General features: G+C 40.2%; 2 protein-coding genes across 4 annotated transcripts; both read right to left on the bottom strand.

Moving 5' to 3' along the window:
* Window positions 1-1,220: 1,220 nt before the first annotated feature.
* Window positions 1,221-5,993, bottom strand: LOC310927535 (adapter molecule crk-like; the record flags this gene model as incomplete). Its single annotated transcript, XM_083889843.1, has 3 exons — window positions 1,221-1,355; window positions 3,323-3,930; window positions 5,774-5,993. The coding sequence occupies 3 exons, from the start codon at window positions 5,991-5,993 to the stop codon at window positions 1,221-1,223; spliced, it is 963 nt and encodes a 320-aa protein (XP_083745969.1).
* Window positions 5,994-7,028: 1,035 nt separating this feature from the next.
* LOC310928059 (uncharacterized protein) lies at window positions 7,029-17,328 on the bottom strand. 3 transcript variants are annotated; one of them, XM_083890525.1, is made up of 14 exons: window positions 17,065-17,328; window positions 16,211-16,974; window positions 12,211-12,262; window positions 11,980-12,138; window positions 11,055-11,198; window positions 10,813-10,968; window positions 10,447-10,647; window positions 10,197-10,367; window positions 10,046-10,108; window positions 9,895-9,952; window positions 8,955-9,080; window positions 8,762-8,876; window positions 8,322-8,473; window positions 7,029-7,462 (listed from the first exon to the last, which is right to left on the bottom strand). In XM_083890525.1, the coding sequence occupies exons 2-14, from the start codon at window positions 16,727-16,729 to the stop codon at window positions 7,336-7,338; spliced, it is 2,043 nt and encodes a 680-aa protein (XP_083746651.1). In that variant the 5' UTR covers window positions 16,730-16,974; window positions 17,065-17,328; the 3' UTR covers window positions 7,029-7,335. The 3 variants fall into 3 exon arrangements, with proteins under 3 accessions (XP_083746651.1, XP_083746650.1, XP_083746652.1); XM_083890524.1 differs by lacking the exon at window positions 17,065-17,328 and having other exon boundaries at window positions 16,211-17,042; XM_083890526.1 differs by lacking the exon at window positions 17,065-17,328 and having other exon boundaries at window positions 10,450-10,647; window positions 16,211-17,042.
* Window positions 17,329-26,072: the final 8,744 nt, after the last annotated feature.

Here is a 26,072-nt window from a genome sequence, read left to right as displayed (position 1 = left end):
TTCAGAGTCAAGAGATTAGCTTCGCCTTTGAATGCCTGACAAACATGTGTAACGTTACTAAAGCCTGTGTTAAATCAAGGCAGCATTTCATTTGAATCCAAAAACCAAAAAGTATAAAAGCATCGGAAAACAAAGTGAGTGAGCGGGCTACTCCTGTTTTAATCGAGGCGGCTAACCAACTTCATCCTGTAGCGGATATCCTGCATTCCATTTACATCGGAAAATGGACGTGGGAACTGGGAGTGACGACAACCTCTGTGTTGACCGCGTTCCAGCTGAGAAGTCGGACAAAAAATTAACAAAAATGCATCCCGGACTGACCACTGTTAGCAATAATAGTTAACGATGTCTGCGGATTAAAAATCGAACTGTATTATACCTACGACCGATTTACCGTGAAACAAATGTGACACAAGTGCAATTAACAGTAAAAATAGCGGAGTGTTTTTTTTCCATTGGGCACGTTAACGGCGGTTAACAGTGTTAACAATAACGCATGGCGTGTTTCGATGACGACTGACAGAAAAAAGACACACATGACGTGTTTACGTGACTCCTGTTAAAATGTTTCTAGAGTAACGCTAAACTTCAAAAACAGAGGCTGGTTATTTGTAGCACTGCTCTTTTCGTTTAATAAACAAACTGCTCCAGTTCTAAAGGAGCAAGCACAGCTAACGGAGCAAACTGGTAAACGGTGCCTTGACTCCAGTGCCGCGGCACGTAAACTTGACGTCACACATGTCTTTTTCCGGTCAGTAGTCATGGAAACACGTCACGTGTTAACGTTGACACCGTTAACTGCCATTAACGTGCCCAGCACTAGTTTTTTTCTATTCTAGCCATCTTGGAATCCTATGACGGGGGTTTGCAGTTCCGAGTTGAGGAACTTCCCAATTCCCAACTTCTGACTACAACTGGAACACACCAACACATACTGTTGAGTTTCCCTTGTGTTGTGGCTGTCATTGAGAAAGGAATAAAAAAAAAGAAGAGAAAAAAAAAGCTAATATAAGTAAACCGATATCAGTCTGACCGTAGTGTAAACTCACATGAATGGCGTCCATGAAAAATGACATTCGGCAAAATTGGCCGAAACGTCGCGTGAAGGCAGGGTCAGGGTCAAAGTCCTGACGGGTCATAGGTTCATATTCTGTGTGCTTGTCGAAAAAAATCTTGTCAAAATGGCCAGAGAGAAGGGAGAAAGGACGATGGGAGAGCTCTCAGCTCTCGTCGTCGGTATGGTGTTGTTCCAACAGTCGAACGTGGGTGAAGGGAAAGTGGCCCCGTTTGTTCTTGCACTCACCCTCCCACTGACCGTTCACGTTGATCTTGGTCACTTTTACCATGTCTCCCACCTGTCGGACGACAAAAACAACAGCAGCAGGTAAATGCAAGGATGTTATAAAATAAACTCTTACTGCTCTGTATTTACAGGCAGATTCAGCTCATGCTGAGTCGAAACCGTCAATACAATTTCAACGTGTGTGCCCGCAGAAAGAAAAGTATTGAACGAGGATCGATTGACCCATCTCTCTTTTTTAACCACGTTAGCATCATAGTTTGACAGCACACAGAAAACCAGTGCCGGGCAAGTTGTTTCAAGTTCACGTAGAACTGGTTTGCAGCATGCTACAGTGTCACTACAGCAACTTAAATACAAACTCATAACTCTTAAATCAGTGTGAGGTGTCACACTGCTGGTTCTGCAAGATGATACTGATTTAAACACATTATTCTTTCTCTGAAGTTGACAAATAACTGCCATAACCGTGTTTCGCCATGGTTAACATTTTTTGTGTCCATTTTTAGCAAACGCCGTCTTCATGTCGCCATTCTGACGTCGGCGTTATCAGTTGTTATTCATTGTTGGGTTTCACACAACCGCAAACAAACGTTAAATAATTAAAGGGATGGCTGGATTTGCTGTGAACCAATAATCGTTTTTTAATCAAGCATTTCAAGTATTTAATACATTTTATTTTTATTTAAAATACTGTATATAATTGCACTGCAGTGCAGACAATAAAAATGATATGAGCCAAAAAGAAAAAAAACTTATATCGGTCGACCTCCAAGTCTTTTCCCGTTATTTCAAAGACATAATTCGTTTTATTTAAAGTATTGAACATATTGAATCATGCAATATAGTTTTTTCCCCAATTTGGACCAATACTGGTACTAAATATTGTATATACTGTACTATATTTTGAGCTTCTATGAAGCTTTATCCAAGACGTATTGTTCAATTTCTGCTTCTACTTCCTATTTTTTAGTTGCATCTGGTACAATAAAAGTGAAGAGCTGCAAGAGGATGAAATTCACAGCATGGTGTGACAGTGTTCAGGTTTTAAAACAGCGCTGCGGATGATTTCGGCAATAAATTATAGATTAACTGTTGAGCGCTTGTCCACACTGACAGCGCTGATCGTCGAACTGCACAAACACTGTATTCTGTGTCCCACTTTCACACCAGCAGAGGTTCATAAACACAGTCTGCTCCATCCCACACAGCAGCAAACACACACACGGTCTCCCATTCTTCTTATATTAAACAAAATGGTGGCATCTGCCCAGTGAAGACAAACCAGTATATGTGCAAAGGTAGAATGAGTAGAAATTAAAATAAAGTGTAGATATGTATCGTTCTAATATGCTCTTCCAGAGTTTGACCAACTCACAATATAAAATCATAATCTGCTGTTGCTAATTATTGAAAAATGGCTAATATTGACCAGATTATTGAGTTGAGCTGATTAAACGGGCCAACTTCAATCTTGATTGAAATGATTTGTTGTTTTTCCCTCATTGTGCGGGGTAAATAAGAAGAAGATTTTGTCATTTAAGAAACTACAAATATAAATAATCCAGAAAATAACCGGCAGAATAATCTTACACTTATGTGACGCATTAGCATGAAAATTCTCTTTCTTTAGCAACAGTTAAGAGCGTGTGTTCCTCGTACACAAAGTAAACGTTGTCTCGAAAACAACATAAACTGTGAAAATGTGCCTCGTTTCACCAGCGTTGATGAATGTGCCATTCACATAAACCAAATGGGCCACAGTGTGTACATAGAGACGGGCTTTTATAACGGATCTGTGTCTGTCTCTATTGATGAAGCCGCCCCCACTGCGAGTGTCTTCATGTGCGCTGTCAGCTCGTATTTGTGACGATACTTTGTGCGTATGCTCGCGCGCATGAGTGAGCCATTAACAACCGGGACAATCTGGGCCGTCACTGCTGAGATCGACGGAAGAAAACAAAACAGTCGGGAGGAAAAAAAAAAAAGTAAAACACAGAAAATGGTGGGTGGAATTACTACCTCGAGAGCGAGCGCCGTCTTGTCGTAGGCGTTGGGCACCCTCTTCTGAATGGCTCGCGCATACACGGGACCATTCGTTAAGTTGGGAAGCTGAGTGTTGACTACGGGCTGAGCGTACTGGCCTGGGTCGCCCAGAGGGTTGGCTCCTGGGGTCGCCCCTGTTCCGTCTGTGCTGCCTGCTAACGCTCCAGCTTGCCCTCCCTGTCCGGCCCCCACAACAGGAGGGCTCAGACCAGCAGCGGTGGGCGAGGCAGGCCGGTACTTCTCCACGTAGGGCACGGGGATCATTCCAGCTCGGCCCTCTTGGTTCGCAGCGTTCCACCACTGCTCCTCGGGTTTCTCCAGCACGCGCAGAATGTCGCCCTTACGGAAGGGGAGGTCCTCCTCGTCGTTGCCAGGGAAGTCAAACAGAGCCCGGACGAACTCTGCCTCCTCTGACTGCTGTGGGACACCGGCAGAGGCTGAGCTGACAAAACCTGCGTTCTTGGCCTTGCTTACGGGCTCTATGAGTGTAGTGGTGTCCAGGTAGTGGATCTTATAAAACTCCAGCAGGACGGCCAGCGCGTCGAACTCCTGATCCCCGATCCGAAACCGAGGAAGAGCCAAACCTAGAAAATAGAAAAGGTCATTTTTGTGAGTTTGAGACCTACAAAACTCTGCCATTTATAGACAGATCAGGGAGGTCTGTGATTTATGGCCCCACCTAACCACGAGTATCAGCTCAACATTAATCATACCCTACTTCATCTGCAGATATTGCGCAAATATATCCATCACATGCACAACAACAAACATGCATGTTTCATAACAGTGTTCAAATCCCCAGACATGCCGGGCAACTCATGATGGCAAGTGAACAGATGGAGCACCAACATTCTCACAGCAGGGATACGACGAAGCTTCCCAAAATCCCAGAGTTAAGTTCCAAATAAGGATAGAACAGTCTCATCTTTTATAGCAAGTGAGAGAGACGCAGTTTATATGCACATTAATCAAGACATTCTGGTTTGGAAGCAAGAAATTGGTTTAAAAACACAATCAATTGCACCAAATGTGGAAATACAATAATGATGAATGGTTTTACAGATTCAGAAAACTCGAGTCTCACAAAAAAAAGTATAACTAAATACAACTCCATTCATACCGACTCAGTATGTTTTTCATTTACGTGATGTCAATTTGTTCAGGTTTGACGTAACAACAGTGTCGGGAAGACAAAAGTAATAAATAATGAATTGTTACAGATGTGTACACATCTCTATTTGATTGAAATCTGATCTTTAGTACCTCTGCCAAGAAGGTTTTGATTTTGGTCGCACGTGGTAAAACCAGATTACGCTGATTATTTAAAAAAATGTTTTTAAAGGAATGTGTGTTGTTATGGCCCAAGGAGGAAATAGTGGTTAGATGGTAAATCAACTGTTAACTTTGCGAGATTAGGGAATGCGTGTCCTGATGCTGTGTGGAAACTGAGCAGCCTTGGAGGTCTACAATCCAAGAGCCTTCTCTAATTTAATACTGTTGTTATTTATGTCACAACACTTTTTAAAAAATATATATATAATAGCCACTCCACACAATAGTTGACTCCATGAATGATTCGCAATTGTTAGGAAATGCAGGAAAGGCCAGAATTGTGCAGTTGTGCAACAGCCATGAGGAGCGACTGGCAGTGAGAGCAGCAGACCTGTGAGCAGGACTGTGAATGTGTGAGCAACAGGGCAAGATCACAGACATTCCTGAGAAGTCAATCTGACCAGTCATTCTCCAGTTATGACAGCCCAGTCTGCCCAGTTAGCCCCATTCAATCCCAGCAGCAGCAGCAGCACACATCACAGGCTTCCCTCATTCAGGAAAAATAAATTAAATAAAATTGTTAATAATAGATAGTAAAGATTTCACCAAACTCGATTTAAAATGAAAATACTTTAACTCTACTTAGCTGGCACACATTTACACACACTGTATTTATTAACTAGTATATATCAAAAATGAGAATTAGCCTGTAAAATCATTGTATTTCAATAAAAAGGCTTTAAAAAACCCACTTAATACAGATGCCTGGTTTACTCCCTAGCAGCTAGGCTGTTAGCATCCCCATCCACTATAGCGAAGGGTGTTAGCAACCACAGCACATGTTAAAAGTTTTAAATTTTACTCACCTATGTGCACAATAATGCATTAAACATATGCCGAATTCAAGAGTACCATTTTGTAATACAATGCTGCTGTAACTACGTGATCGTGTGCCTGTACTGTACAAGATCAACTCAGACTGAATTAAAGTTGACCATTTGTGGATGGAGTTCGGCATGGCGAGTGGGACGTAACGGGGCTAAATCACTGCAATCCGCTACTCTGAACCCGTCATTGACATCTTAGTGGGGGAAAAACACATATAACAACATTTTCAAAGCAATACACTGAGTGGCAACAATAATTCGACGTTACCTGAGCCAGACTGCCTGTTGTTACTGATGCTGTTGATTATATAATGGGACACTTTGGAGTTCTCCGATACGGACAGAACGTAATCGCCATGGCTGGTGATCGATTCCCTCACCAGGAAAACACCGTGTCTCTGTCCCTGTAGAAGGGAGACTGCTTCCTGGCGCGTCAGCCGGCCCCAGAACCAGCTAGCACGGTCTTCGGCATCAAAATTACCGGCCATGGCTGTGAAATCTCGTCCGAGGCTTGAGGCCTCTCCCTAGCCACAACTCATACAAAAACTTTGGTTGACTAACGCTGGCGCTGGGAAAACGGCGCAACTCCAACAACTGTGCAACTTTAACCAAACAACGTAAAAGCGTTTGATTCGACTGAATTGACGTTGAAACACAAACCGCAATATTTCACTGCTTCGGCGCTAAAAACTACATTTAAAACTCAAAACTAATGTGCAACAAGAAACTCCAGAAATGAAATGGCGGATCCAGGGAAACGTTGACCTCATCTAACGGAAGTGATGCCTGGTTAGTGGGAAGCGCTGCGTTCACGAGCCTGTGGAAAACTCCGTAAATCTCAGGTGTCGTAGTTTTTATTTGTATTTTAAATGACAACACATTTTTGCTGTCGTCTGCTTTGTTTATTGAGCGCCAATTTAATCCTTCACTCTACAGAGAAGAAATGTTTAAGTCTAGATAAATGACTCAGAATTATGTTCATTTATTCAAGTGTTTACAGTTTGTTTTTCGCTGATTTGAAGACGTGAAAGCACCACATTTGAAATTTAACGCAGCATTTCGCTGCAAAACATCTCACAGTCGTTGTAGTGTTTTTTTTTTTGTTTAAACAACAAACTAACAAATAAACAGTAACACAAAAAATCACTGAGTACTTATCTATCACAATTAAAATAGAATTTTGGAGGAATTAATATATTCCACCAGTAGATGGCAATGTACACACATTGAAGCCATACTAAAACTATCCTTATCTTGGAGGAAAAATACTGAGTAGTACTCATTTGTTGGTTGATCATTTGTCTGTAAAACTGTGTAAAATGATCAGCCTCATCTCTTAATGTCTTATATTATCTGACAAACAACTAACAACCCCACACAATATTCAGTCTAATGTAATATTGCACAGAGAACAGCAGGACATTGTCATAACCGAGTGACTGAAAAGATAAATATTAGGCATAGGTGTTTGGTCCATGAAGCAGAAAAAAAAGTCAGTAAATGTCAGTTGTTTTCCACAAAAGTTTATGTTCAACAACAGTTGCTACAAACTATGTATTTTTTATTTTGTCTTTGTCATTTTTTGGAAAATCACACAAAGCTTCTTTTTTTTTTTGTAAATACAGCGTCATTCACACACTTCACGTCACACGCCGTAAGACACTACACTTTAACAAATCAGTATTTATCTATAAATACTACAGAGGAAACTGGTGACCACACACACACACACCGTATAAAACTCATCACGTGATTTACTTGCTTGTTTTCAACGTATTCCAAGTGTTCACAACACACTGTGGTTAAAAAAACGTCTGCTCTGATACAGAGTCATTCAAACGTCTTCAGGTGGCTGTAGAGGGACTGGACGAACGTAAACACACACATGGGGTCCGGCTTGTCCCCCATGTCCATCATGTCCTCCACCTCGATCAGACGGAGACAGTCTGCCTGCTCCCTGGAACACACAAAGAAAATAAATTTAAAAAGAATGAAGTTAATCCTGGTGGTGTCATAATGGAGAAATCATATCCAAAGCTCACGTTAGCGTGCTAATTTTAGCATTTAGCTCACTTAATAATTAATTCACTTAATAAAATGCTCACCAACAAAATATCCACACATAATTAGCTCGCAGCGACACAGGAGCTGTTGGTCTACCACTGCCTCATTTGGTAAGTTTGTACCACTAAGTTAAATGCAAATCAAGGATTTTCAACACCATAATTACTAAGAATAACACATTTGAACTTACTAATGGAGGCAGCAGTGGATTAAGACCTCCTTTGTGCTGTGATTTAAAATTGCAGATTTTCTCTATGGACTTTGGTGTGGGAGAGTGGCAAGGTTGACGGACTTCAGTTTCCAGTCAGAAAAAGCCATGTCACAGCAAGATAAAGCAGCAAACATATTATTAAGATACTGTAGACTCATGCATTTGCTCAGGAGCTTAAATCTGTTTATTTTCATAATAAACATGCTTTTCTTATGCTGGTTGACTTGAATTTCATGCCACAAGGTTGATTTCAAACGGTTTATATTCGTGTCTGTTATTCGTAATGTTGCGACTCAGTGATTCCTTTTCTGGCAAACATAAGTTTAAGTGTTTTAATGTTGATTTTAGTCACACCGAAGTATCCCACAGCTCAACCACCTGGGGGTTTGATGCTCAGTTTCTCCCATTTCTTGTGTTTACAAGTCGAACAAACCGTGTTACCATCTGGAAACACTGATTTCTTCAGTGTAAGCTCTGCACAAACACACACACACAAACACAAAGACACACACACAAACACACAGACACACAGCCTGCTTACTCTGCAGTGGTGAAAGCCAGCGACAGGTTGTGTTTGCGGTTTGTGGGGTCCAGCGTGTTGTAATCAAACTCCAGAGGGAAGAAGGAGTGAACCAGAGCACAGAACGCCATCCCATCGCTCCAGCTGGACGAGAAGTTCTGAATGTCAATGTTCTGAGAAGAAGAAGAAGAAAACAGTGGGAATCACATTTGATTAAATGCAGTTACAATTTCAAGCAAGGCAGCAGGTCAAAATGATTAAAAAAATACAATATTCAAATCATTTAATAACCATTATAAAAGGAAAAGATAAAACAAAAGATCTGATATACTGCAGGGAATAGTTACGGAGAGGATTATGATGAAGAAAAACAGCAGAGAACTTCATAAACATAATCTGACAGTGTGACATGATTTAAAAGCATTTTAAATAATAGGGGATGTACTATCCTGCTCTTGTACCTGATAGCCAATGGTTTTCGAGCGACACCACTCCAGGAGAATCTGTTTTATGCCACTGGCACTGGACACACCAAAACTCTGAGAGCGCTTCAGTTTAGGCTTCGGGTCTTTAGGCCTGTTCAAGACAAACACATGTCACTTTTATGTCTTTTATATGTGGGGATAATGAAGGAAGTATTTTGGTTACACTGACTTGGTCGGCTCGGAGTTCATCCTCTCAAAAAGAGCCCGTTTGGCCTGAGCCCCGTTGGCGCGAGGAATTGTCTGTGATTTCATGAGATCCTGTTTAAACTCCACAGATGCTGGTTTGTTCATTTTCCTGCAGAGACACAGCAAGAACACAAGCTCAAGTTATCAGTGAAATAAAAGTGCCCATGTTGGCTGTGAAGAGACAGAATGAGGCTTTCGAGAAAAGGTTTTCAATAAGCCAGCCAACCTAGTTTGGAAAAGCTGTCAATCAAATATGCAGAGATGTTCTAGAGTCTGCAGAAGTTACCAAGACAAATGTGCTACAAATGTTTGAATTTAGCCACAAATTATAGAATTTAGTGACAGAATATAGAATTTTGTAACAAATAATACAATTTTGTAACAAATTCTACAATTTTGTAACAAATTCTACAATTTTGTGACAAAATATAAAATTAAGTGACAAATTAGAGAATTTAGCAACAAAATATAGAATTTTGCGAGTGACAAATGTTAGAATCTTCATGACAAAATATAGAATTTAGCAACACAATGTAGAATTTAGCCACAAATGATAGAATTTAGCCACAAATGTTAGAATTTTGTGACAAAATATAGAATTTTGTGACAAAATATAGAATTTAGTGACAAACTCTGGAATTTAATGACAAATTATAGAACAACAACGGTCCAGAAGTGAACTGGCTCGCTTCAAATTTAGCAGAAGTTGGAAGTGCATCGTTAGCTAAACTTTCTCTGCCATGTTTTGGGGACTCACAAATGACATACCCTATCTTTAAAGCTGCGGTGCAACTTAAACAGAAATTGTGTGGACATTTGTTATTATTTATTTATTTATTATAAGTTACATACTACAGTTTTAATAGCTATGAGGACAAGTTGCAGAGCTTAGCTTTAACGCAGAATCCGTGGCGACAACTTACTTGTCCAGATTTGGTGAGAAACCAGATTTTATGATTGATTTGGAGGGAAGTAACTTTTCTGCAGGACAAAAAAACAATTTAATTAAAATTGAATGTAATTCACAAAAAACTATGCTTCAGTCAACTGGGATTAATGGAAGGATCATTTCACCTGCAGGCTGAGGGAAACTCACACTTCTCTTCAGACTCGGACTCTGTGATTTCAGAACTGGTGCTGAATGAATGAGACGAGAATCATAAACGAAGATCAAAGATAAAATATATATAATTGAAATTAAGAAATGTCAGATCTCTGCACTCACCTCGCTTAAAGGGATATTCCCCAGGTTTTATTGCCAGGTCCTGTGATGCTGACAGAGTCACAGACTGAACTGATGTAGCTGCTGCTGCTGCTGATGATGATGAAGATGAAGACTCTGTGTTGGGTTTGGACATGGCAGAGAGAGGCAGGAGTGGCTTAGGTTCACCGACGTCTAATGAAAAGAGAAAAGAAATACACACAAAGTTCACTAACATGTCATAATAAAAACAATGTCGTTGTCGTGAACTCACCACGTTTGAATGGATATTCTGCTCGTTTCATCGTCGGGGAGTCTGGCACTGAAGGATTCAGAGCAGAACCAGGACTGGGGTCAGATTTAGCTGGAGCAGACGTCTCAGAGCTGCTTCTGCTTACAGCCGCGAGGGGAAAATGTGGCAACGCCTGAGACCCAGAACCTGGTTGGTCCTGAGAGACTTTCACTCCAGATACAGCTGCTCCAGAGGAAACAATCGGGGAGAAAAGGAGAAAGTGTGTCTGTTAGTGAAAACGTACAGTTTTAAATGTAATATAGAGAACGTTTTTTCACCAAAATATTTTTAAATTTGTCATCTTTAAAAAGTGGGTTCTCTCATATCATCAGTTTGGAAAACACTGACCTCTAGTGGACAAACTCTCTCCTGCCTCCACTGTTGAAGCCTCAGCTGTTTTTGTGACTGTAGATGTAGACTGAGCAGCTTTGATTACAGGCGGAGCCTCAGGAGTGGGTTTGGTTGTCATGGCAGTGACAGGCAGATGTGGCTTAGGTTCAGCATCTTAATAATAATAAAAAGAAAAACATTTCGTAATGTAAAGGGTGTATAAAATGGAGCACAAAATCTCTGTGGAGGACTCCACTCACCAGCAGGGGGCTCAACTGGAGTTTCTTTAGTTGCTTTGGAAACGGAGGCAGGAGCCTGGTGAAGAGATGGAGGTTCAGAGCTGACCTTCATCACCGCAGTGAGAGGGAGATGAGGTTTGTTCGGAGGTCCTATTGTTTCCTGGTCTGAAAGAGCAAATGGGGATTTGAGTTTTCCACATATCTGATGACGGAATGATCAGGGACAGTGAAGGCAACATTAAGTACTTATTTTGTAACACACCAGTGTTTATTCACACAGCAATAAGTGTGTCGGTAGTAAGGTAGATCGGTAGGATGGTGCTTAGGTGGGTAGTTAGTTAGTTAGGTAGGTAGGTAGGTAGGTAGGAAGGAAGGAAGGAAGGAGGTTAGGTTGGTAGGTGGGTAGATAATATCTACGATGGTGGATAGATGATTGATTAGAAGAGTAGGTAGGATGGTGCTTAGGTAGTTAGTTAGGTAGGTAGGCAGGTAGGTAGGAAGGAGGGAGGTTAGATTGGTGGGTGGGTAGGTAGGTAACATCTACTATGGTGGATAGATGATTGATTAGGTAGGATGGTGCTTGGGTAGATAGGTAGATAGGAAGGAGGTTAGGTAGTTAGGTGGGTTGGTAACACCTACTATGGTGGATAGATGCTTGATTAGGCGGGTAGGCAGTAGGCAGGTAGGTAGGAAGGGAGGAAGATGCTTAGTGAGGTAGGTCGGTATATGGGTAGGTAGGAAGGAAGTGCGGTAGGAAGGTAGGTAGGTAGGTAGGTAACATCTACTATAGTTGGCAGATGATTGATTAGGAGGGTAGGTAGGATGGTGCTTCGGTAGGTAGGTAGGTAGGAAGGAGATTTGGTTGGTAGGTAGGTAGGAAGGAAGGAAGGAAGAAAGGAAGGAGGTTAGTTTGGTAGGTATCTACTATGGTAGGTAGACGACTGACCAGGTGCTCTGTGTGTTTCCTGTGTGTCCGTCTGAGGACAGTGAACGGTGGCAGACTCCGTCTCTGGGTTTGGTTTTGTGACGGCAGTGAGAGCCTGGTGAGACTGAGGAACAGCTCCAGCAGACGCCTGTGCGGCGTCACAGTTGACTGGTGAAGACTCTGTGAAAACAGAAGCGGAGGTGAGTTCATCGTCAAACTCTTCACAGCATCAGCCTATCTTGATTCTCTTACCATTCTCTTGTGCAGTGGCAGTGAACTTTCTCTCTCCTTTTGCGTCTGCACCCTGCTCGGATAAGACAAGAGGTTTCATAATTTTCAAAAACCATTCATAAACAAGGTCATACACAAACTACAATGAAAGTGTAAAAGGTTAATGGATGACGGATGTGATCAGGCCTATGTATACACAGAGATTCTAAGTGTCCACTTAACATCCATGAATTACAGCCAATAAAAGCATCATTATTAATGCATGAGGAGTAGTTATAGGAAGATCATGAATCATTTATGACTATTTATTGGTAACAGAAGCATAAAAGGTTTATTTCAGTGTTGTGTTTTCTTGCAAATGCACAAATCTGGAAGTAAAATGTCCAGTTGTTTCCTTCGTTAGCTCAGGGAAGTACAGTGGGGGACTTTTCTATTTGTGCATCAGCCTCATCAACATCGATCTTCTCACAACAACAACAAAGAGACATGTTTTGTCTCTCATACTGCTGCATGCCACATCGATTAAAAAATAATCTCCTCTTCTTTTTTATCATCCGGGGTAAATCTGTGTGTACTTTGTGTGTATGCGTCCATCCATGTGTGCGTTCCTCAGCTGTTAACAGCTGAAAGCCTCTGCTTTAGTGACAGCTGGGGGGCCAACAAACCCATGTTCCCACTGAGAGACTATTTTAGATTCTGCAATCAGTCCCTTTGCGCGAGTTTCCGCTCCACTCTTCTTACACCCCAATATAGCCCAAATGGATGCTTTGGAAATCAGGGTGTTAGCCTGGACAGATCAGACAGACAGTGCCTAACTAAGTATAAATCAGCCAAAGCTTTGGTCTACATTTGAATCCCCTCCCCTCCCCTACCTCCCTCCATCCCTCTGGCTTTTTTTTGCTTCCCAGATAGCTGCAGTGATCTGGCAGCCTCACAGTTTAGTCGTCACAGTCAGTCTGTCAACCCGTCACCAGGAGGGAGATAAGCTCCGCAGGGATGTGTGGACTGCACACGAGTTGATGTCGGATGCCACAGTCTGACCTTGCTAATCCCTTCAACCTCTGCCTGGGTCACTGCGGCTCCATAGAGACACACAAACAAACCATGACTGGATACTGACACACACACAAACACAAACACAGGCATGTGATGTGTCTGCCTACCTACCTACGTTCTACCAAATAACATTCCTCTGTACTTATCCAAACCCTCCTAACCAATCATCTATCCACCTACCAACCTAACCTCATACCTACCTACCCAGCTTGGACTTGATTGTAAATCCTGTTGACATGTTAGCATTTGTATGTTAGCCAATTATCTTTTGTGGTTGCTAGTATTTGTATGCTAGCCAATTAGCTTTCGTTTGTTAGCATTTGTATGTCAGCAATTGTCTTTTTGTTTGTCAGCATTTGTATGTTGGCCAATTATGTTTTGTTTGTTTAGCATTTGTATGTTACCCATTTAGCTTCTTTTGTTAGCATTTCCTGTTGGCATTGGCTTGAATGGATTTTACATTATTTTAAAGCAACAATGTTTACAGAAGAGTTTATTTCGAGATTAATAATTAACTGTTGGGATTTATTGATGGATTGGTTTTTAGCAATTGCTTAATTGATTGACTTGGTTAAGACAAGTATTTTACTTGATGGAATAGTTTGTGATAATTTTAAGCTCATAATGCTACTGAACAGTTGTTTGTTTTTGTAAATTCCATACTTTTTTGGGTTAGACTTGGACTTCACATTTAGTTTCTCAATAAGAAATACTGTACAGGAATTATAAATAACGGAGTGTTGGGTTTGTAAAGTACCCTGAACTCTTCAACGTGGCATCTTTCCAATTTTGGTCGCCATAATCACTCAAACTTGTCAGAAATGACGGAGCGCAGTATTAGCTGAAGAACCATGGGGGGTGAGGATTTAACTGTTGTACGTCAGAGTCGGAGTCTGATGTGCCGGTAAAGACTGGGGTGGATTTCGCTGTGAGGAATGTTGACGCGGGTGTGTGTTTCGACGGGACAGCTGTTCGTCCCTCTCGGGGACTGGGACGAAGAAGAAGCAAATTTCAACTTTCCATTGGGAGATTTGAGAGCTCAGTTGGCTGCGGCGCAAGATTCCTGCACGAGTATAAAGGACAGGGATTTATTTATGTACTGTCAGAGTTCGCGTGTTGGTTACATCATGGGGAGGCAAAACAACAATAAAGAGTCTGAAACCATGTGGCGACAAGGTTTCACGCGTTAATTAGACTTAATTAAAGACCAGGGGTTGATAATGAATTGATGAGTCGCCTCAGTCGCCGTCTCCCTTTAATGTTTACACTGTTTCTAAGAAACGGTCGAGGGGTGAAGTCAGTGAGGAGCAAGCAGACACTCACTCCAAATCACAGGCCCAAAAATACTCGTGACCTTTGGAGGACCTGCCGTTATAAAAGAGGAGGGTAGAGGGAAGTATGTGTGTAAATATGAAGGTGTGTCGGCGACGTGGCTTTTAAACTCATTCATATAAGATTTAAAATGTTGTTATTTTCTAGGTTAATAATGCCAGGTGTGATTCATTTTAATTTTATTATGCCAATACTATTCATTGTTAATATTAAAATACTGTGCTATGGCATCTGCAATTTCCTTACCTGTTTTATTAAAGCCGTTCAGTCATATATCAAAATATGTATTCATGACCTCGAAAACAAACATTTGGTTACAGTATTTTGAATGTATTATCAATACGATGCTCAAACTCTAAATATAAACTTTTAATGCGCTCAGAAACAGCATGTGTCCAGCTTTAAATCAAGATGCACCGAGTTATTCGTACGTGATCGAATAACACGACTTATTTTAGACAAACATACTACAGAGGGCTTAGATTCAAGCTGGAGGCCCTCGTCGCGAATCCAGAATCCTATCGACCTTCTCACGCGGGAGGTTTTTATAGACCAGATAGTCTCAGTCCCTGAGCATAAAGGAGTTTAACGTGCAGAAAATACGTGGGTACATATACAGCGATGCCATTTTTGGTCGGAGCATGTACCAGCCGTGTTGGCATGAGCAGGATGGATGATCTATCGTGACATTTAAAGGCAGTTTAAGCTCACGGTTTAAACACCAAGTGCACAGTGTGACTTTACAAGGATAAAACCAAACGTGATTTTCCTCCAAGTACCACCAGAGGAAGCTGGCAGCGTACCACTGGTGCCACACGAGCCAGAGTTTGAGAGCCATGCTCGCGAGAGAAAAATAAAGACATACAAGGTCACATAAAGGGACCCAGTTGCGTCACGTAAGACGGGTTAGGTTCGCTGGCGTGCTGGAGAAACACTATGTAACACTTTGGCTCCGTTATAAAGAAAAACAGATATTTGCACGGCAGCAGCAGCTGAATCATTCATTTCAATGAGGTCACCGTGGTGATGTAATGTGGGTCAAGGGGTCTCAAATTAAACCGCGTTTCAATTTCGGCGTCACGTGGCTACGCTACCTTCCTCTGGTGTATTATATAGCAATGAGACTGAGCTTATTCGACTGTTTATAACGCAGAAATGATTGTAATTGTGGAATCTATCGGTAAGTGGGAGTTGATTTGGGTTCAGGTGAATAAACTCTGAACATTTATTGATCCATTCATGAACTTTAGTGGCGATATGATATCATTAATGTTGATTATATCGTTCAAGTGTGTCCTGTACCAAAGTCCATAGAGAAAACCATCGATTTTACATCACAGCACACAGGAGTTGTTGCTCCAGTACTTCTGCCTTTAGTGAGTTCAAATATGTGATTATGTGACTTTACTATTTCAAAAACATTGCTTAGATTTACCTAAAATAAACAAACTTGGCACATGATGCAGCAGTAGACGAGTAGCTCCTGTGTCCCTGAGAGATAAAATCGATGGGATTTCTCTATGGACTTTGGTGCAGGATGGTATAAAGTGGGAAATGGGGTCTTAAGATATCATAGATGAAGATTTTAGTAAGTGAGCCTTTTGATTGGGTGAACAAACGAAAGCATACTCACATTGATGTCGCTCTGTCTCTTTGCTCTCCATGGAGGAGCTGATGTGGTGTTTCTGGCAACGGCAGCAGCGTAGGTGGATCCTTCGCTGGACACGGACAGCTCTGATAACGTGGACGTGGATCGACTCGACAGACTTTCCTCCGACCTTACAGAATAAAGCGAGTGCCTCTTCTCTTCCTGGGTCTGGACACTTGACACTTGCACATGTCCGTTCTCGATGCTCTTCGCGACTCCTTCGCGACTCCTCTCCACCACTTTTACTCCGACAAGGCCCTCCACCAGGCGGCTGAGGGCCTCCAGCTTCGCCCTGAGCTGCAGGTTCTCCTCCTCCAGACGGGCCACCGTCGCGGCCAACGGTCCGTTGGAGTCGCACAGCTCGTCGATCCTCTGCTCGATGCGTTGCTTGAAGGCGCTTACGTCCACGTGTACTTCCCGTATGGCGGCTTGCACCGTGGCCTTGAACTGATCCTGAGCCTTGCTCGCCATGACGCCCTGGGAACCTTCTGTAGCTATATCCATTTTCTTCTAGCAAACTCTCAACTTCTCGTCTTCAGTTCTTAAAAAATGAGTTCCTGACCTAAATAATGTCGTACCCCTTGATAATGTTGACGCTCAGATACGTCCGTGTCGCTCCATGCCAGATTTCCAGCAACGTTGACGATGCAAAAGTCACAAGACACCTCGACGGCAACGCGTTAGAGTCCCATCATGCTCCATGGAGGACGTCTCTCAACATGCGTCTTCTCTTTCCTCTCTCCTCTCATCTGGTCAAAGCAAGAGCTGTTGTTATTTATAAGCCACAGAAAACCCATGTGTGTGTGTGTGTGTAAGAGCTGAGGAGTGATCAAACTAACCTTTCACAGGGATCCAGTAGAAGTGGCAGCAGAGGAGCATCTACTCTTGTGTCTCCTGGATGTTTCCCCCTGCTGCCCCTGCCCACTGTGTTGTTTAAAGCTATTTGTGTCTCCTGTGCTTGGGAGCAACAGGTTCACACTGTATTTTGGGATGTGAAAAGGAGGAGCCAGGAATATTTGATTATTTTTGTCTCTTTTGATGGAGATAAATTAGTAAGAAGTCACACCATGTGGTCGTTTGATGTGAAAAATAGAGAAATTAGGAAATTTGGGATTTTATTTGGGAATATTGGGCGATATTGGCTTTAAAATGTATTATGGGATATCGGCAAAACACACCAAGATCCCACAATATGACTAAAACAGTAGGCTGTATGTATGTTTATTTTTGCACAATAAAGAAAAACAAAATCGTATCAGTTACCAGCCCAAGCACTCAGCAAAGAGTCCAATATTGTGCATCCCTAGTTTTTATTCTTCAAATATTTGGTCCAAGTAATTTCCACACAGTTGGTGTTTAGTTAAAATCATTATTTAAGCCACTTAAGCCATTTTCAAGGACCTATTCTAAATTACAATTCCACGATATTCTAACAACTCTCCTCTTCTACAACAAAAGCTTAGAATATATCAACTTTATTCTCATAAATGTAAGACTTTACTTTATTTATTAAAATAATACTTACGGTTATATAAATAAATGTAAAATGGCGTGTGTATGTATTTATATAGCATTTTTATTGTTTTTATTACAGTTGTCCATGATATGACATTTTTGATTTCAATTTGAATTGCGTTTTCAACTTTGTATCGTTCCATATCACAACAAACACTTTTACTTTGAAATTCTGTGGAATATCAATACCACATTACTTTATCGTGATATGATTTTAAGGTAAATTTCCACAGTTTAACCAGATAAAGACATTAAATCATTATTAAATATCAGTTTAAAACTTAATTTAGTCTTATAGGTTAAAGTAAATATTTCTAAATCAATACGGATAAATAGAACAAGACGGTTTATTGTATTAATTTAGCATTGGAATTAAAATAACACATTTTGCATGAGATAAATGACCATTGTCTGTCTTTTACATTGTTAACATGTGAAAACTATAGAGGACTGAAAGTGCCAAAATTAAATCAATAAACACACCATTAAATAATTACTAAAATGTGTAATTAATTAATTTAAATTGGAATTAAATATATAATTGTGTCATTTTACAAAAAATGTATTGGGATTTGAACAAATTAAAAAACGGCAGGTGAAATTGTAGCTGAGACAAACCCAGCACGCGAGGAAACGCTGCCATCTGCTGGACGTACTCGTCCTCTTCAGCTTTTTAAAGCTGCTGAAAGGTTCCAGTTTTAAATGTCATCTTAAAAACATCAACATATATAATTAAGTCAGTCTTGAAAGAAAAAAATGTTTCAAAACAGTCTATCAAATAAGATTTATTGAATTTTAAAGGGGTGCTCTCAATATTTCACATGTTGCAGCTACAGTACTTAACTCCTGTGATGTCAATAAAGTTTTTTAAAGTCAATTCAAAGCAAAAAAAAAAAAAAAACAAGTCCAGTCTTTTCTTCTTCTTCTTCTTTTTTCTCAGATAGCAAAGTTCCTCAAAAAGGCAACGAACGTTACACACAAAAAGGGCAGATGCACCAACTCTGATATATATATATATATATTTATATTTATATATGTATGAAAAATTAGAACGCTATCAAAAATAATCAGACGGGGAAGTGTTGTTAAATTGTTTTGAAGGTGCTGCCTTTAAGTCATTTTGTATACAGCAGGTGAAGTCAAACTAAAAAAAACAACAAAAAAACCCAGAATAAACATCCACCACAACCACCAAACCCAGAAAAACAAGGTTTTTAAACACAACGACAACAACAAAAAACACGGCAAACCAGGTTCCAGACTACGATTAACGCCTACGGTTTCAAATGAGTCATGATCACATAGAAAATAATAATAAAAATCATGGGATTTTGAAAATATAGATGAAACTTAACACGTACAAAAAGAGAAATCCTACAAAACGTTAGTAGAAAGGACGCTTTAATCCCATTCTGAAGTAAATGCATAGCAATTTTGTTGGTTTTTTCATATATATATATTTATATTTTTTATTTTCAAACGCTTTAATAATATGATATGACTCGTCCTCATGATAACAAAAGAAAGGAGGGAAAACTCGGGCTGGGTATCGATTGAAGTCATCACATATTGTGGTAAAATAGTGTGTCAAAATATCACTTTAGATTCATTATTGTCTTGATCTATGTCGTTTCTCGCAGATCTGCACAAATATCAATAGATTTTTGAATTAAAATGAGAATAATGATGGGGAATCAGCTCTGTGTCTTCAATGCAACTATTTCAATCATCGATTAACTGTTTTTTCAATAATTAAAACAGGTTTTCTGATATTTTTAAGCTTCTTAAATGTGCATATTGCTGGGTTCTTTGCCCCGTATCACAAAGAAACCATTAAAACTGAATCGTTTTCGACATTAAAGAACATCGTATGAACCGAAGCGATGACTCAACGACACATTAATCCAGTTTGTTCTGCTTGTAGCCACACTTTCTCACATGCACACAACAACAGACGCAACTTCCTGACACCCATGAGTCCAAAATTAACGCATTTCCGACACAGAGAAAGTCCAACGCTATGAAATTTGAGATTCAATACCCAGCCCTCAATGTGATGGCAAAAACGCAAGTTTAAAATCATATAACTTTGTCTCGTGTGTGTGTTTTTTTTGAGGCCATTATCATGCTAGCATCGTGTAGTCTAATCCCTAAAAACTCCATATTTACACCCAACACAACATTAGAACACAATGTTGTTGTTTCGTTTTTTTTTTAAATGCTCTATTTATGTTTATGTCCATGAAACTCAATGGATATGTGTGGAAGAGTAATTTAATGTTGTTTAATGAACTCTGAGATTATAGTCAGGATTCTGAGATTTAAAGTTTCAGACTCTTTTTTTCTGAGAATTCAGACTTTCTGACTTTAATCTCAGAATTTAGACTTTTTTTCTCAGAATTCAGATTTTCTGACGACTTTAATCTCAGAATTTTTACCTTTTTTTCTCAGAATTCAGATTTTCTGACAACTTCAATCTCAGAATTAAGACTTTAATCTTAGAATTCAGACTTTTCTCCCCCCAGAATTCAGATTTTCCCACAACTTTAATCTCAGAATTCAGATTATCTCATGACTTCATCTCAGAATTCAGACTTTAATTTCAGAATTCTGACTTTACTCTCAGAATTCAGACTTTTTCTCAGAATTTAGACTTTAATCTCAGAATTCCGTTTTTCTAACGACTGTAATCTCTAAATTCAGACTTTTTAATGACTTCAATCTCAGAATTCTGACTTTAATTTCAGAATTCATACTTTGAATTGTTCCTCAGAATTCAGATTTCTGACCTTAATCGGAGAATTAATGTCATTTTATTAATTTTTTGTCTTTCAAAGTTCAGTTTACATGTGGGCCTAGCACTCTTCCGTAGATATGTGATCATACAAAGCAGCACAATAAAAAAAACTTCATGTCATGTCTTCAAAGGTAAAAGGATAAGACTGTGTTTTCAAGAAGAGAACTGGATCATAAGTAAAAATCATCTACATCATCATCTGAAACAGTGAAAATCAAACGCACCTCTCTCTCTTCACATTACTACAGTTTAGACGATGATTGACTAAAGTGCCTGACAGTCTTTGGTTTACCAACCCCTGCGAGGTTGAAGTATCACAAGCCATGTCAGAAAAGCATAAATAGAAGAAAAAAAACAGAAATTCATTAAAAATAATTAAAAACAAACAAAGGCTTTAAAACACACACAGACAGTATATTTAGAAGTGAATCAGCTTATCTTTCTTCATAATTGTCTCTCACAGTTCAGAATAAACCCCCCCCCCCCCACACACACACACACACACACTTCATCCCAACAACTTCCATCAAACCCTGAGCAGAGAGCTTGAAATTAAGACTTTTAAGATTTTATACATTAAGAATATATTGAATAGTGTTTATATGTTATATGTTATATGTATTTGTATTTGCGATTGAAGTGATTCTTTTCTCAGAACAGAACCTCCAGTTAGTGTCAGCTCAAAAGAAGAAGTGGATTTCTCTTTAAAATCAGCTATGATTCCATATAAAAAGAGAAAAATCACACTTTAATAGACAGTTAAATTAAATTAAAATCCCATATCAGTGCGGTCACTATGACTGAATCAAACCCCCTAAATATTAAATAAATCCTTCATTAAGCACAAACTGCTAAGAAAAACAAACACCGCTAACGTCTTATGTCTTGGGTTGATATTTGCATCGTAGACACTCAAGGTTGTGATAAAGATATGCAAATTTATCCGTTTAATGTTTTAAAAAAAGATATCAGAAAACGATCTGGGTGAGATCAAGGGAACAGTGGAATGTTCTATTTTTGTCCAGAGACTATTAATAAAAAAATCTTCTTGGTCACCTTTGACAGTTTTACCCATCAAAATAAGAGTTTTGTTTTTGAAGGGGCATAAAAGCTTAATTTTTGTGTCAAAATGTGGCTTTTTTTTTTATCTATATTAGAAAGAACTTGTCTCTAAATAATTCAGTGTCACATATTGACATTTGAAAAAGCTATATGCAAGTTTGTACAGGTGTAAAATCCCACTAATCCCAATAGGCTAAAATGCTGAGTGGACAAGCGCATAATCCTGACAGCAGATGGCAGCAGAGAGGAGGCTGACGCTCATTCTGCTCTGCTGTAATCTGCTGTGACAGTAAAGACGAGTTGACGCGAGGACAACGAAGGAAGCAGGTGGACAGATAATGTAGTTTAGTGTCATATGACAAGAAAATAAAAGGTTGAATAGTGGGAACTATGATTGACTGAGTGTTGTTTTACAGAACAGAGACAGTGGGATGGAAGACACTGAAGAGAAGACAAACAGGACATTAAATAAATAAAAGAAGAAGAGTGGGAAAGTTGAGCTGAGAGCAGAACAAAAGAGGTCCGGGATGTTTCCAGTAACAGCGCACACACACAAAAGAGGCCAAGCTTCACTCTGCTGGACTCCAGCCAAATCAGACAAAACAAACCCCATCATTCAGTCGCTCGGCAAACAAACCGTCAGTCTACGCAAACACAAAAGGGACTCGTCCTCATTTCCCATCCGCCGAAACGAGGAAACGGGAGAGGATCCACCCAACGAGACAAAGAACGTCGTCAACAAGGCTCCGGATCCACTGTACTCAATCGTGTTAAGTTGATACGCTACTCGGTATACGATACTCGGTATAAGAATCGGTCCAAAACTACGGAAGAGGATTAGGGCCACACAGGCCAAAAAAAATTTGAGTTCTGACTTTAAACTCAGAATTTCTGACTTCCCGTGTGGCCCTAATCCTCTTCCGTACAAATCTGATTTCAGACAGAGGAAAAACGAAAACCGATTCGAGCCAAAAATATCACATAAACGTGTCACCACAGACTGTGAAAATGTCAAATAAAAACCAGTAACAGCATTTTAACTGAAATCATGTTATGAGCCGTTTATTTCTTCTTTAAGGGAGCAGAATATTTTTGCTACACAGTTGGAGCATGATATTTCTTTTCTTTTTTTTGGGGTGAAATGGCCTGTGATGTGTCAAACGTGTCGTTGACAGCTTGGTAGTTTCAAAGACGTATTCTTCATTTTATTTTTTATTTTTTTTACATTACATACATCGTCTCCATCCATCTGGACATGTCCTTCGGGAGGGCATCAGGTGTTTTCGGGGGGGGGGTCTTTCAACATCACACACTCGCCCAGGCCTAACTTGTGTCCAGATAGCACTACCCCCAACCCAATGGTTGTCCTCAACGGATCCACGGCCACCTCAACGCCCCAACCTCTGCGTGACGCTCCGGCAATCGTCCGCTTACGATATTAACAGTAATAATCCATCTAGATAATCAGCGTTGGTAGATACCCAAGTTTGTGTACACGACATGGCGTCCCTACGTCTAAAAAGGGAGGATCCACCTCAGCCTAGCGTCCAAAAATCCGTTCCAGTAGCAGCGATTTCTCGCCAGGAGTTCGCAAAACAACCGTACATCCTTTGTTTTTGGACAAGCGTCCATGGTAACCAACTTTTCTGTGTCTAGAAAAACTGGCCGTGAAAGTCATCGCAGCGACAGATCTCCGGGGGGGGGGGTTTCAAACGACGATGACCTCTGTGGACTTGCAGATGTGGAGGGGGTAAAAGTACAAATTTTCACCTAAAGTGCCGCTAGCGACGGGGGCGGAGCCAACAAACACCGACACAGACAACCATTTACACTCACTGCATTCAAACCTTGCTCTCCGTTTAACTTGACCCCCCCCCCCCATTTGCACAATAAGTTTGCGGGAGGAAAATGAAGTAGCTCGGAGAAAAAACCCATGCAGACAGAGAGAGGACATGCAAATTTAACACAGCCGGGGCCCAGTCCAACCTGGATTTGCACCAACTAGGGCTGCGATGATTATTAATTCATTACTAAATTACTCGCCAACTATTTTGGTGATAGATTAATCAGATAGAGTGTTTTCTTGTCATAAATAAAACAAGCTCTCTGATGTTTCAGCCTCCTAAATGTGAATATGTTCTGGTTTCTTTCCTCCGTACGACAAAGAAATTATTAAAACTTGAACTCTGATCTACATTTTCTAACATTTTAGGAAAGAAACGCACGATTAATCGAAAGAAACAACTCCATTAGTTGGAGCCCTAAAAAACCCCAACAAAACATCCTTATTACCGTGATGTACCAGCGCTAACCACTGCAGCAAAAACCAGCTTCACTGTCAAACTGCAAAATCTAAACCTACAGTGAAAATAAACACATTCCGCCAAAAATAAATGAAAAATAAACTAAATATGTCGCAGATATGGCTCGACTTTAGCGTTGTATTGATGCTAACGTTCTTAATCGACCGAGGATTGTGGTCTAAGGAGATAAAATCGACAAACTCTACTGAATATCTGATATGAAGAAAAACACACTACTCTACGGCAAATGTCCTTATGCAACTGTGAATCCAACAATCTTATATTGCCTGATAGTAATCATATTTAAAAAAATAAAACGATATTTCAATGTATGGTTATATCTAGATATGAGTTTTAAAACAGGATGTAGTCGTCTAAAAGTGTGACGTATATACAGTAGTGTGTGTTTATGTGAACGCTCAGTTAAACACCTGATACACAAGTGTGTATAAATATCTGAGGCCTGCAGAAATTAAACCGATACGGACACTGAACGTCTTCGTTTAAAATTGTAATTTTTCTGTGGAAAATTGCTCATAAATTGAAATCTGTATCAGTTCGAGTCACTGATCGCCTTATTGCTCTGGCCTTGGCCCTGAGTGTTTGTCCCACATTAAGCATTATTAACGTGTCCCCATCACCTCCTCACGAGCAGGTCCGAAAACTAATAAAGCAACAGAACCTGCCAAAGGAAACGGTTACAGTTCTGTCTGCCGTCACAGATTTGAGAAATTCATCTTATAATCGCACTAGACTAATGAGGTTTGTTGCCTGATAAAGCGCTGATGCTTCGGCGAAAGCTTTCAGGGTTCGGTTTTTATTCGTGTCCATCAAAAGAACCGTGAGGACAAAGGGAGAGCGGACAACGAAGGCTGTCGCTCGATGCGTCGATTGAATCGACCAAGACAAGAATGGAGAAACGTGAAGACGAGACGTCTACACAGAGACGGTGAATCGTAAAGTAGAAATCAGGCTTAATTTACCAAGAGTTGAGTTAAAAAACAAACATAAGTTTTGGACTGGGTTAAAAATGATAAAATCCTTTGATTGATCTTTTAATATATTCCTGTATCCTCTGCGATAATCTCACGTAACCAGGAGCTGTTAATTCCGGTAAGGCTAACTGCTAAGCTAACAAGTGAGTCGGCAGATTTTAGATTTTGTCATCTAAGGTGTAGTATAACCAAAAACTTATTTTTACAAACGTTTTCTTCTGATGAGCAAAGAGGGCGTGAATACAGACCGAGCTGTGCTCACAGCACCCTCTGCTGGACGACTTGTTAGTTACTTCAAAATGTCTGAAAATGTTTTTTAATGCTGTGTGGTCATATTCAACAAAAAGTGCATGCATTCAACTACTTTGGGGACAATTTTTCGTATGTTAGCATTAATAGTTATAATGATGCACCAGGTTAGATTAAAATTTTGTGGAAATCTCGTTGAAAACAAAGCTAAATTGATACGAGAAAACGGATATTTCTAAATTAATCGATACAGGAATGCAGGTCCTAATCACGTATACACACAACACAGGCTAACCGCTGTAACACATAATCTGAAATTGGGATTGCCTTGAATTTTTGGAGAAATTTTACGGTATCAAAACATGTTCTGAGGATTGGGCTAAGCTCAAGAGTCTCACGTCAGTGCCACTGCTATCCAGCCCCTGACACTGAAGGATGTTGCCACACTGAATTCATTTAAAACCGTAATTAAACCTCAAGTGAACATTAACGCAGCATTGATTCGTGGTGGATACACTTTATAATATATACAGAGCAACAGTCGCTCCCTGGGTGGAAACAAAAAGGAACAAGGAGCATAAATCTGTGCTGGGTGCTATGGTGAGGAATGTGGCGACTGTTGCCATAGCGGCGGAAACCACAAAGTAAATGAACGTGGCCGAAACTTGAACACGACGTCACATTAATGGGTATTAAGAAACCTAAGTGTTTCCTTAAATGTGGATGAGGTGAGGTATACACTTCACATTTTATCCTGCTAATACTGAGTTTGCACCCAACCGCTGTTCCAAAACCTTCTCGTCTGTTCCGATTAGTGAATGGTGGAGAAAGATAATTATCCAACACATTAAGAAGAAAAAAAAAAACTTAAAAATAAATACAACCACTTTTTAAACTGATGCTCTCTCTCACACGCACGCACACAC

This window comes from Microchirus variegatus (assembly GCF_963457635.1).
Source record: "Microchirus variegatus genome assembly, chromosome: 5".
Classification (NCBI taxonomy): Eukaryota; Metazoa; Chordata; class Actinopteri; order Pleuronectiformes; family Soleidae; genus Microchirus; species Microchirus variegatus.
Note: the sequence above shows the minus strand (reverse complement) of the source record. Positions and strands in the feature narration are given on the sequence as shown.